Below are 13,585 nucleotides of genomic sequence, written 5' to 3' on the forward strand. Positions count from 1 at the left end.
TCATCCGATTGTGTGAGAGAGTGATTCTAGTGCGATTGCATCATGAGGTTGCATCAAGTGGCACTAGGTGATTGAGTTGCAAGCCGGTAGTGCTTGTTACTCTTGGAGGTTGCCACCTCCTAGACGGCTTGGTGGTGGTCTCCATCGAAGCCCGCAAGAAGCTTGTGCGGTGCTCCAGAGAAGAGCTTTGTGAGGGGCATTGTGCTCGCCCCGTGGGAGCCACGAAGAGCAACTCTTGTTGAGCGTGTCATTGAGCTACCCTCACTTTCGGGGTAGGTTCTTGCGGTGCCCGACGTGTGGGCTTGGCGGGTGATGCCAATTAGCCACCGAACCACCAAGTGAGCGGTCGACACAACGAGGACTAGCGTGTTGGCAAACACATGAACCTCGAGAGAAAAATCACCGTGTCAACCTTGTTCTTCCTGTTGGTTTGCATCCTCGTTACACAAGCTTGTAATTACTTTTGCATACTTTGTGCTTGTGTAGTTGCTTTTGCAATTAGTTAGCTTGTGTAGCTTACTAGTTACCTTCTTGCTTGTGTAGCATAGAAGTAGCTCCCTTGCGTGGCTAATTTGGTTTGTATGACCCTGTTAGTCACATTGTTTAGTTTGTGTAGCTAAGCAATTGCGCTCTCTAATTTGGCATTGGTTGCCTTGTTATTGAGCATTGTTAGTGAGCATTAGGTGGCTTTGTGCTTTTGCTTACTAGCATGTGTAAGAGCTCCCCTGTTGCTTAAAGTATTAGTGGCATAGGTTTGTGTGACCTTGCTTCTAGAATTGGTTAGGTGCGCTCTAGCTAGCCCGGCACCTTTGTTGCTTAATTAGTATCTTTGGAAGGTGCTAGAGAACATAGATAGAGGGCTGTAGTCTTGGCTAGACCGATAGTCTTAATTCCGCACTTGCTGCGGTTAGCCGATGCAATTAATTTTAGAAAGGACTATTCACCCCCCCTCTAGTCCGCCATCTCGACCTTATAGACATGACTTGGACGAAGGCGACATGATGATCCGATGATCAACACCTTAAGCAAGACCCTAGAAGCACAAGAGAAGACCTAAGATATCAAGCATAATCCAAGCACGAATATGGGAACTAAGCTGGACGCAAGATCACGAAGAAACGAGCTCGACAGAGGTGACCGGACGTGGCCCTTATAGGGACCAGACACGTCTGATCAGTTGTTCGGCAATAGCAGGCATCAGTAGCTGTGACCGGACACTGAGCGAAGCAGTGACCGAACGCACTGATGACACTGTTCTTCGTCACGGCAATGTTTTCAGTGTGACCGGATGTAGCGGCACTGGATGACCGGACACACAAAGTACAGCGTCCGATTGAGTCCAAAGAGGTTCCAGAGCGACGCCAGCATGACCGGACACGTCCGATCGAGTGAGACCAGACTTGGCCCAGAGTCTGATCAATGTGCGTGCTCTAATGGTCGGGACGACCGGACACGTTCGGTCAATAGCAGAAAGCTGAGTTTCGCTCCCAACGGCTACTTTCTTCATGGGGCTTATAAATAGACTCCCCAACCGGCCATTTGAGATGTGGAGAAGTGAGGAAACATACCAAAGGTGTTGATACACCATTTTAGTGATCTCCACTTGCATAGTGCTTAGTGATTCATTAAGTGATTAGCGTAGGTGCTTTGCGAAGTGCTTAAGTTGATTAGACCACCGCTTATACGCTAGCTCTAGGTTTAATCCTAGTGTTTAGTGAGGTTTCCATACCTCTTACCACTCGGTGCTTGCGCGCGCCATTGTTGTACATCGGAGGGGCTTGTAGTCTTGCGAGATCACACCAACCGCGTTTGTGGTGTGGCCGCCACCGTGTACCGAAGGGAACAAGGCCTGCGGTGTTTCGGCTGAAAGCTTGATAGTGAAGATGGCGGGGGGCGGTCCGGGAGTGCCTTTGCCATGAGTGGCTTAACCGGAGACCCGCTTACGCGTGGGGAAGGCCCGGAGCTATCCACGGAGTTACTCGACCGGGAGCTTGGCCCTTGCGAGGGGCTCCAACGAGGAGTAGGGGGAAGCTTGCGTGCTTCTCGATACCTCTATAAAAATACCGGAGTTGTCGACGGGAGTTTGCATATCTCTACCTTACTCTTTAGCTTCCGCATTTACATTATTTGCATAACTCCTTTTGCGGTAGAGATAGCAACACGCTAGCAAAACCGTAGTTGCGCATTTAAATAGTTTATCTTTTTGCATATGTTTTGCTAAGGATAGAAAAAGAGGTCATATGTTTTGCCTAATTCACCCTCCTTCTTAGGCGTCACGGTCCCTTTCAGGTGCCTTGAAATACCTGGAGTATCATAACCCCGACAGAGCATAACTAGCCTAATGAAAGAGCCACGTCAGCAGGAGACACTCACCAAGGAAGAAAATCTCTCCTTATTGAAAAGGTTAGAGAAACCCCCGAAGATATATATATATATATATATATAAGACTACGAATGACAACACATGAAAGCATCCAACAAAGCAAAAGGTTGACAAGTACATATCAAGAAAAAGATTAAAAAAAGGTAGAAATTAGTTGAAGAAATGTGCATGACAGAGGAAGAGTTGCTAATATTAGAGCATGGAAATTTTGAATTGAAATCGGCAACTATTGCATACTAGTACGAGCATGCAAAGATCTATTGGAGCACAAAGAAAGAGATCGATGAATTGTTGAAAAGTATTTGTCAACTACATGAATGGTACAAAATACAGAGCACTCTGAAGGACCAAACAATGTTTGGAGTTAGAATCCCACCAGAGATATTTCATAATAAAGAAGACACGATATTTGGGTACCGAGGGAGTAGTCACTTCGGTGGCCCCCTAATTAGCTCAAGGACGGAAAGCTTGATACCGGTACTATTTCATTTAGCGTACTCTTAACTACAGTAGTTACTGACTGGCTAGCTAATTAATTATACACCCATACAGCAGCACTGAACGCGTAACGCCTACAAACAAAACTAATGTTCAGAAACTTAACACACGAGCTAATATAACTAGCTAACAGTTTATGGGTGCTTGACGTCTTGGGTGTATATGTAATCCGTGTGCATCTCTGTCCATTTTGACGTATCATCACACGGCAGTTCGCCCTTGTCTGCACTTCCTGTACCACCTCCCGTAGCGTCACTGCACGGTTCCTGCAGATTATTCAGCAAATAGCACACCAATTATTTTACATATTCTGCATATAATATATACTTAATTATCTGGACTTGTGGTTGTGGATTAGCATGGATATATGAACATATATATACTACTACTAATAATAAAAAAAGGTAATCCCCCCATCAACAGTTTGGTAAGACTTGTGTCATCCAATCGCATGTCAAAACGTGGGCAGAGTATGCAAGTGCGGCTTGCATCATGTGTAGTGTAGATAAGCATGTGAATATGTATCGGCGGCATCAAGAACGGTGCTGCCGTTCTGGGTGCCATAGATAGATATCTGGGGCTGCTTCACATCACATGCTATTGCCCTCCAAACTCTCAGCACAATGCAATCAAAAGTTAAATAACAGCAGCAGCCAGAATGATGCACTTCTTAATACTCAAGGGAAGCGTGCGTATATATATATATATATACCAGCAGGCACAGCTCTCTCTGTCTTCAAGGAACACAAGAATATACGTGCTGCATCAGTATATGTCTACGCAACATTCTAATTTCTCTCTGTGTACATGCATTGCCTATAACTGAATGATGAGTACTTTCCCTATGCGCACGAAACCATTCATGAATACAGCATACCCATAGCTTAAGCACAAATATAGTAAGACAAGATTCGGATGAACCGACCAAAATATGTTGACGCAAAATATATATAATGTGCATTCGATTTGCTGGCTTGCTGCAGTAGTGAAGTACCATTTTCCGAGAGACATTTAGCATAGCAGACTAGCAGTAGTTACGAAGATTCAGAGAGACGCTTACCAGGGTGGTGCTTCGGCCAGCAGCGCCATGGTTGCCAACAAGGCCACCATGGGTTTCCTTCTTCTCCTGCTCCGTCCACAATAGCTTCCTGGACTGAACATCCTGGACTAGCAGCAGAGCCACCATGCACAGAAGGCAAGCCACTGCCATGGCGGTTATGGCGGTTCTCCTCCCGTGCATCATTGTGCCTTGACCAGAAATGAGAGACTATGTATGCTCTGGTCTGATTTGATCGATCTCCGTCCTCCCTTTGGTTTACTTTTCTTCAGTTCCTTCTCTCGGTCACTGCTGCTTTTGCTACCATGGCCAAACAGAAGCACCAGGAAGAACATATATATAGGCAAGCAATGGAGGTTGTAGACGACGATGGTCGATGGACGTGTACGTACATGCGTGGTTTATTTCTTGGGAAAATATCAGACGTGCGCACCGCGCATGCGCTAGCATCTCCGATGTGATGATATGATGGTAGGGGGTGTTTGGTACGTGTGCCTCGGCTCACCTCGCGGTGCTGAATTAAAATCTCTGTGATCCCATAGCCCATTTGCCTGGCGCACCGCATTGTTCACATTTGACTTTTGCAACTTTTGCACGCACCGAGTATCCTGCCAGAACACGACCCGGGTAACGAGGGCACCCTTGCACGTCCGGCCGATCGAGGCCATGCACATACCGATGCGAAATGTTAATGTGGTACGTTGACCAAGTGGAGGAATAAAGCGAGGGAGACACGAGCAAGGAAGACTGAGAATGGCATTGGGCGATGCGAGTGAGTGAGAGGAGACCTCTGCACCGGGAGGAGCACGGTGAGTGGGAGTGCCTAATTAATGGGTTCCGATCCAAAGTCAAATCTCAAATCAGGTGCCCAGGCCGTGCGCAAGCGCAAAGCTTCCATCCCCTTCTCCTTGCAGGGTTTTGGCAGAGGCTGGACACATCCTTGGGGAACGGAACAACGTCTATGCATTCACATGTGTCATGTGTGGATCATGGTTCAAAGGTATTGACTGAATTTTGTTTAGAACAAGTATACTACCCTCCGAAACTGTGATGGACACATTAGCACATTAGTTGAGTTGGCGATGTATTGATGAAGACAGAGGAACGGTTTAAAGAAATGAAAACCACCCCACTAAGGGCGTCAAGTATCATTTCAAGGTGCTCGACCGGATCTCCTACGGCCACGGCGCGCGCCGATTTTTCCTTCTCGGCGTCGCCCCCCGCCTTCCCCCGTGCCAACTGCAATCTCCAACCCAAGCCACATCCCTGCAGGTGAGCGGCAGCGGTTTGTCGACAAGCCGAAGGGGTAGGGTAACCTCGGTAAGCGGTGGCCTAGGCCAGTTCCTCGGGTGTGTGGCGGGGCGACTTTGGAAAGCTGGGGCAGTGTCAGCAAGCGGTGGGGCACTATCATCAGCAAACGGCCGAAAGGCCTAGGCAACAATGACGAGGGGTGACATGACGAATTTTTTTTAATTTTAACACTTTTCAAAACTAATTTTAAACCTAACCCGGTCGGTTTTTTTTTTTAACTAACACTTTTGGTCGCGCCTATTGCCCTAGCGCGGCCAAATGACTGTGCCGCCCCATGCATGGTGGCGCGGCAGAGGTCTGACGTGGCGACGACCGGAAACGCGTTCGCTGACGTGGCAAGGCTCTGCCGCGCCACCGATCTTGGCGCGGCAGTGCCGCGCCACGGCACATGGCGTGGCTAGGCCAAATAAATATCGCGAGCGAGCCCCCCGCCCTCACGCACCCCTGCCCGCCCGCCCGCCACCGCGCATCGCGTGCCGTCAGCCGCACGCGGCCGCGCCCGGCCACTCCCGCCGCGCAGCGCCCGCGCCGGCCGCGCCACTAACGCCGGCGCGTCACGAACGCCGCCCGCTCCTAAGGTACCTCCCTCTCGATTTCATGTTATTTTGATTATTATTGTTTTAGGATAATTAGTAATATAGGATAGTTAGGGTTTTATGATTGTTAGTGATTTAGGATAGTTAGTGATTTAGGATAGTTAGGTTATTGAATTTGTTTGTGATTTACGTAGGTAGTTTTTAGGTTTAAGGTTAGGATTTTGAGTTTAGGGATTGATTAGGTATTTATTATTTAGTTTATAGTTAGTTATTTAGTTAGGAATTTTGGGTATAGATACTAGTTTACAAATGTCGGTACTTACTAGTGCGTGATACGTCGATTTTGATGACTTCATGAAGTTTCGTCAAATGCTTATATTCCAAGTAAAGTTGTTTATGTTACTAGTGTGTGATATGTCTGTTAATTTTACTTTGAATATATACATGTGCTTTCATATTGCATAACAAGTAGTTCAAATTTTGCAATGCTACATAATGTTAATTTAAATTTTGTTAATTTGAATACTCTAACGCTTTGTTTATCAATTTATAACAGGATGGTCCCTCCCACGCAGCACCCGTTGTACCCCATTCTTGAGGTGCAGTACGACGACCAGCACCAAGCACACATCTTGAGTGACAACGACGCAGAAGGTGACCTTGCCTCCTTTGAGGCCCCGCACGCACACCAGGGCGCACCAGTGGGACGAGCGTTATGCGCCGTACATACGGCGTGCCGGCTTTCTCGAGCTTGTCCGTGTTGTCAACCACAGTCTTCCGCCCCTTGACCCAGCACTACTTACTGCAGCTGTAGACATGTGCGAGTGCATTATTTGTACGTAAACTTTCTTGTAACAAATTTGAGGCAACTAACAGTCGTTCTATTCTTATAACAGGTGGAGGCCTGAGACCCACACGTTCCACCTACCTTGTGGCGAGATGACCTTGAGTATGCAGGACGTGAAGGCTATTTTAGGGCTTCAGTTGGGGGGGACTTCCAGTTATAGGGATAGTTGACAACGATCACTGGAGGGAGCTGGTGGCTCAGTTTACTGGCTTTCTTCCACCGGACGACGAGGCTTTCAAGAAAAATAAGTGAGTAATTCAAGCCTATGTAATACTTGCATTGCTTTCCTGCAGCCATCGGGTCTCATTTTCTTTGGTCAATTTCAGAAAAAGTTCCAGTGTTTCGTCGTCCTGGATCACAGAGCGCTTTGATTACTTGGACCCATAAGCTGAGGAGGCTCTGATCGACAAGTTCGCTCGAGTGTGGCTCTGGCACTTTCTTGGTGCTTTCCTCTTCCCAGACGCCTCAGGCAACACCATCAGTTGGATCTTCCTTAACATACTACGCCAGCCGTAGGAGAATATAGCAGCGTACAGCTAGGGCAGCGCAGTCTTGGCATGGACGTATCGACAGCTATGCGTTGCCTGCCGTCGCACCTCAGGATATGCGAACCTTGGGGGTTGCTCCTGCCTACTCCAGGTTTGGTGTTGGGAACGATGGCCCGTTGGGAGGCCCCTTAATAATGGTTTACCGATAAGTACTTCGGTTCACTATAATCTTCGAGGTAGTTACATATAATGAGATTATTAATGGCTAATTCATTATCGTGTTCAATGCAGCGATGGAATGGGCAGGATACACTCCCTACAGCTCTGTATATCATGACGGAAGCAGAGTTAGTTAGAGGGAATCGAGGTGCAAGTACAGGGAGTACACGGACGATCTCGACATCCTGACACAGCACCAGGTTATGCTCTCTTTACTATCATACCTGTGTCTTGTTCGATATACACTATATCACAACCTAACTCAATTACGAAATTTCAGGTGCATTGGTGTCCTTGGGATGCTCCGGAGCTCCAGTACTATCTCAGTCCTGTCACTGGGGACGAGTCAGACGAGTATCGCTGCGACATCCCTCTTATTTTCTTCCATGTGGTCGAGATTCACTTGCCCATCAGGGTCTGTAGACAGTTTGAAAGAATGATAGGCTGTCCACCACCGCTTTACTCCATCAACCAAGAATTGCACGGGTGTGTTATCAATTAATAACAAAGCTACAATTTAGAGGTGTGTGTGGTACAACTAACATCGTTTTGTTGCAGATATGACCGCAGAAAGAGGTACAAGACCAAGGATTGACGCATGACACACAGCGCGCACATCCATTTGTGGCAGAACAGGGTACAACATCTGGTCCATGCGGGTCCTCCACACGACCAGCACACCTTCGACGAGTACTTGCGGTGGCTTCATAGGTCTACGAGGACACATATCAAGCCCCCGTACACTGAGGAGGCGATTGACGAGGACTCGGAGGAAGATGTCATTGAAGATGTGTACGACGTTACCACTAGGGAGGACACACAGCTACAGAGAGCCCCGCTTCAAAGATACGTGGTAAGATACTTAAATGGTACAATTTGTTATCCTTTTGGTATTAAGTATGTGTACTAAAACTGTTCAACCGCGTTTCTGTACCTAGGCGACACAGTTGTCAAGGCTGTCCAACGAAGCAGCGTTTTGGCTTCATGAGTCTAGAGGGCAGGGGCCAGGCGTTCTTGCGGCTTTTGTGGAGGTAAATATAAACTTGTCCGTTCCGAAAATATTTCTTTAGTGTATATGCGTTTGGGAAATGCACTAACTTTAACGTCTATTTAAGCAGAAGGCGAAGAAGAGATGCAGAAAGCTAGCTCAGAAGCTGAACTGCATGGACACTCCTTATGAGGAACCGCCACTCCTGACATGGTCGGGTGGCACGTCTTCAGCCTCTTTGAGGACACCAGCCGGCTCTTCTCAGCCGATGACAGGTGCCACTTCCGCGGTGCGTACACCACCACATCATAGCGCTAGGAAGGACCCTGCAACCGAGGACGACGAGGACGACGATGATGACCCCCGGGCTTCCGCGGACAGCATGACCAGTGGGACGATTGGCCGCAGGACGAGATCGGTATGTCTCAGCTAGGTGGTGCCCCGCTTGGTACCCAAGAAACCTCACAGGTACTCACAAAGGTAGTTTCTTTAAATACGTATGCTCCATGAACTAACGATCATAAAGAATTATAAGTAATCGTGCGTATCATATACTTGCAGGGTACGAGCCGTACGCACCGTCGACGTGACCATACCAACGTTGGCTACACTCCCAATGTGTTGCCAACAAATTCGAAGAGACAGAGGCGTCCGAGGGATCCTTACACTCCTGGGTCTTAGTTTGTTAGGTCAAACTATTATTGGCGTCCGAAACTTGCAGGCTAAGTTGGTTATGCTATGTCGAACTTATGTCAAATCAATGAAAATGTTATGTGGCAGCTTGTGAACTTGCGCACGGACTTCATTTATTTGCTTCATATTCGTTTCTATGCGTTGCGGCAGCACTGCCGTCATGATTAGCTTTCCCGGCGTTCCAAGATACTAAACAACAGATGAGCACCGAATAACAATTGAGGAACAGACTATATATCCCCACAACCTGAAGATCATCCACCAGGAATCCAGGATCGCAGCTTTATAGTTGCATTTCTATCTATTCTATGGAGCTGAAAAGATAGACAGGGAGGAGGAGGCCAGAAGTCGAAAGCATCTGATGAGCTTCCACGTTGAGTGCGTGCGTATATATCCTATGAGTTGTTAAGGAGCAACGCCACGAGTCCACGAGTGCTTGTGATCGATTGATTCACCTATAATTAATGTGAGAGGCGTGTAAGAGGGAACTGAAGACCAGTCATTACGGTGGTTAATGTGGGCGACCGTTGAAAGGGAAAACACATGAAACAAACATCTGAAACACGTCAAACATCTGGTTGCAAAAGGCTCGTCAACACGGAGCTCGATGCCGGCGCAGAGTTCGATGCCATGGAGTGACGGGGTGGTCGCCGGTGCGAAGTTCATTGGCGGCACAGGCCTCGGTAGTGGCCGCAATAGGTGGATGGACGCGTGGCCGTGGCGAGTGGCGCAGTTCCAAGCACGAGGCACGGTAGACCGCACCAAGATAGGTGGCGCGGTAGGCCCTGCCACGTCAACGGTCGCGTTTCCGGCCGTCGCCACGTCAGACCTTTGCCGCGCCACCATGCATGGCGCGGCACAGGCATTTGCCCGCGCCAGGGCAATAGGCGCGGCCAAAAGTGTTAGTTAAAAAAACCCGACCATGTTAGATTTAAAATTAGTTTCCAAAAAGTGTTAAAATTAAAAAAAAAATCGACATGGCGGGCGGGGCGCTGCCTGCAACATCACGCCACGAGAAGAAGGGCGCCAACAATTCCACTTTGTCTCCATTTTCTCCGAGAGCTCCATGGCCGCCGTCAGCTACTCCACCCCAGGCGGGATTCCCCTTCCGCCGCAGCCGCCGCCACCATCAACTGATGGTTTCTGACCCAAATCCAGCAGCAACAGTGGGCAGGTCACTCACCACAAAGAAATCAATTTGCAAATATATGGTAATTTCAAATGTCTTGTTCGAATTAATTCCTGTATGAGTAGAATAGAATCACAACTCATCGTTTAATGTAATGCAGTAGCGCGCACTTTGTCAGCATCCTCATGTATAGTTCATGATTTATTAGCATTCATATGAGTAGAATAGAAATCCCAACTCATCGTTTAAAGAAATGCAGTAGCAAATATACTTTGTATGTTTATGATTTCTCATTGTTTAATGAAATGCAGTAGCAATTAGAGTACCGAGTTATATACTTCCTTATTGTTGAATTAACCATAGCGCATGAATTTCAAGTGTTGCATATCAGTTAGGTGACGTAGTCTAAGGCTGCATATTTGTACTTTGGAGGTTCACTCAACTGTGGAGGAAACTATTATCTATTGCTTAGAGCTTGGAGTCAACAGTGTCAATTATCCAACATGTTGGATCGTTATGCTGAAGCCTCATACACAGTTTCTGGCTGTCTGCATGAAGATAAACCCTCGAAGCTCCTCTTTGAAGGAGAGTTTGTCTTAAAAAACAATCTTACTATTTACTAGAAAAATCTGGCTGAGAACTCTAGTGTGAAAACCATCTTGCATGTAGTGCCAATGATAATTTTAGTGTGAAAACCTGATGCCTTGCATTGGTCTTATGTGTGTATATATATAGGAGACCGAGTGCATCTGTTTTTTTTTCCGAAGGGAATGGGACTTATATTAAATCTTGGCACAGGACATCCCCAAATTACACATGAAAAAATCTAAAATAAGAAAATACATAATATTCTATCCAGATTCTTCCATCATCTTCTTCCCCAATGGCTTTCCCTCGAACGCCGGAGCCAAAGTGCACTCCATATGCCAAATCCAACAACCAATCTTAAAACATTGGACATGCCGCAAGATCCAACGCTTTAGAACCAGTCAAAAAGCATCTAAATTGCTAAAAGAATATCGGCAATTGCATCGTCGGATACGACAGAGGCTGCATCATCATCACCTTGAGACCTTGAAATCCTCTCCGCGGCCATCGACGATGGGATCGATGACCCAGAGTGGCTATCCTCGTAGGGGGCTCCCAGAAGCACCCCTCCTCTTGTAGATAAAGGTAACAAATTGGTCGCCTACCGATGAAATCGACACCTACAATGGCGATCTCATCGTGGCAATCACCAAAGTTATCGCAGGAATTGAAACACGATCCCGTCTGAAAATCATCTAATTTTGCCGAAAGATTTATTGAACTAAACTCTAGCAACTAGATAGGAAAACTACGTGAAAAAGGTGGGTCTCCTCTTCTTGTCCCCGGCAGATGCACCAGAGATGAAGGAGAGTGGCCCTAGGAGGAACAGCGACGGCCCCGGAGGCGAAAGTTGCAGCAAGCGTTGGCTGTGTCTCTTGGTGGCAGCGGCTTCCGTATAGACCGAGTGCACCTGTTAAAATAGTTTTTTCTTTTTTCTATTAAAGTATAAAATAAAATATTTAGAGCTAGCTCATAAGTCATCGTTGGAGCTGTCTTTGGCCATATACGATCGTAAATTTCCAGTTAGAACAGAATTTTTCTCCCACATCAAACTAGCCAGCAGTAATAATCCACGATCGTAGCTGATAAGTTATGAACATGAGTGCTTATTATATCAAGAAGCACTGAATTTTAGTTAAGCTCTAGGCCACGGAAAACTCGAAACCTGGACTGCTCTGAGGGCGTCCTCAACAGAAACCGCCGGCAGCTAGCGATTGGAGCCACATCAGCGTGTGGATCCTACATGTTATATTATTATTATTATTATTTTCATCTCCTTCACAGAACCCATGCATAGACACGAGTTCCTCTGCCACCTCATTTCTTGAGCGAGATCAACCATGACAGAGTGGATAGCGAGGTCACTTCTTTGTTTTCTCTCACCTACACGTCGGATGAACTCTGAATCAGCTAGCGAAGTCCCCTGTTGCGGACGCCCTCAGCAGAGAACCGTACGAGCAGCAGCAGCAGCTGTTGGCTGCAGCGAACAGGGCCGGAGGTTAGATAGTGCCTGCTGGAGCCCAAGGTAAATCCAATTTAAACCGCCACTTATGCTAAAGTAAGTGCCCAAGAAGTCCTTGAAATGTTGAAAAGTTCTTCATGTGTTGTTATTTTTTGACATACCAATTAAAACAAATTCGGGCATGTCCAGCGAACGCTACATGGTGCGAGGAGAGAGAGACAGAATAAACTGCGGCCCTTATGTTTCTTTAACTTATTGTAATCCACTATCATGTACACAATGTCTATTTTATGCTCTATAACCTTCCTTTTCATGGCTAATGGACTGCTAGTTTTAACTCCCCACGCTAGCTAGCTTATCATGTATGCTACAATGGGAGTGCCCATCGCAATCCTGGATAGGTCACTTATACTTTTGGTTTCCCTTATTAGTAATCTTATAAGGTGCAAAAAAACATTCTCAATTTCGATTCCTTTTTCTAGGAGATGACGTTTTCGCCATATTTTGTTTTCATCTTGCAAACGTAACAAAGACAACAAGGGTGTACCGAAAGCTGAAGCCACTAACAATTGTTGATAACAAAAGGCATTTGAATCGCTAAGCGCTAACCGCGCATCCATATCTTGTCCATTTCTATATCAAAAGGTTTGCCAAGTAGATGGAAATAAACCGGCCATTTACGTCACTGAAAACTGTTTGTCAGCTAAAACCAAGGCAACGAGGATAACAGGAAGGTTAGGCTTTACTTTCAGAAAAGTTGTTTGCATAGTAAACTGCGCACATTGTCAACTGATGTAGGAGATTAACTGAATGTCTTAGACGTCAGTAGTTGCCATTATTTCTGAATACTACCTGTCTACCTGGATAAGCAGAAAGAAATGTTTCTAGATGGCATGGCGATAAAAACAGGAAGGTGATCTGAAAAGTGCTAAAGCAAAGTTTGGCTAAGACAGTAACCTGTTGTTGAGCTGATGGTGGTTGTTGAGAAAATTGGAAGACAATGCTTCAAAAGTTGATGGTCAGCAAGAGTCACCATAAACAAGTTTATGCCGTCAGATTAGTAAGCCCTGTTGTCCTACTAATTAAACCCCTATAGTACTAGCTCGTCAATTCCACATATACATTTTGCTTTTAGACATGCCCGTTGTCTTATAAGTATCATACACCAAATTGGAACAATTATTGCTGCTAATGGCATTGGTAGGTAAGCAAATCAAAACTGATGATATGCAAACTAAGCCTACAATCCTAAAGAACGTTATCATATACATACACTTCGATGTCGGTCGTTAACACAAAAATATATTCATAGATGATGCATGTGTGCATTCAAGTTCCAAATATATTCATAGATGAACACAAGACATCAGCATATGACAAACAAAA

At 46.3% G+C, this 13,585-nt stretch overlaps 1 protein-coding gene across 1 annotated transcript; it reads right to left on the bottom strand.

The window, feature by feature from the left end:
• Positions 1 to 3,015: 3,015 nt before the first annotated feature.
• Positions 3,016 to 4,091, bottom strand: LOC136526334 (phytosulfokines 1-like). Its single transcript, XM_066519032.1, has 2 exons — positions 3,942 to 4,091; positions 3,016 to 3,147 (listed from the first exon to the last, which is right to left on the bottom strand). Exons 1-2 carry the CDS (start codon positions 4,089 to 4,091, stop codon positions 3,016 to 3,018), a joined length of 282 nt encoding a protein of 93 aa, XP_066375129.1.
• Positions 4,092 to 13,585: the final 9,494 nt, after the last annotated feature.

The sequence above is a fragment of the Miscanthus floridulus genome, chromosome 19 (genome assembly GCF_019320115.1).
Source record: "Miscanthus floridulus cultivar M001 chromosome 19, ASM1932011v1, whole genome shotgun sequence".
Taxonomy (NCBI): Eukaryota; Viridiplantae; Streptophyta; class Magnoliopsida; order Poales; family Poaceae; genus Miscanthus; species Miscanthus floridulus.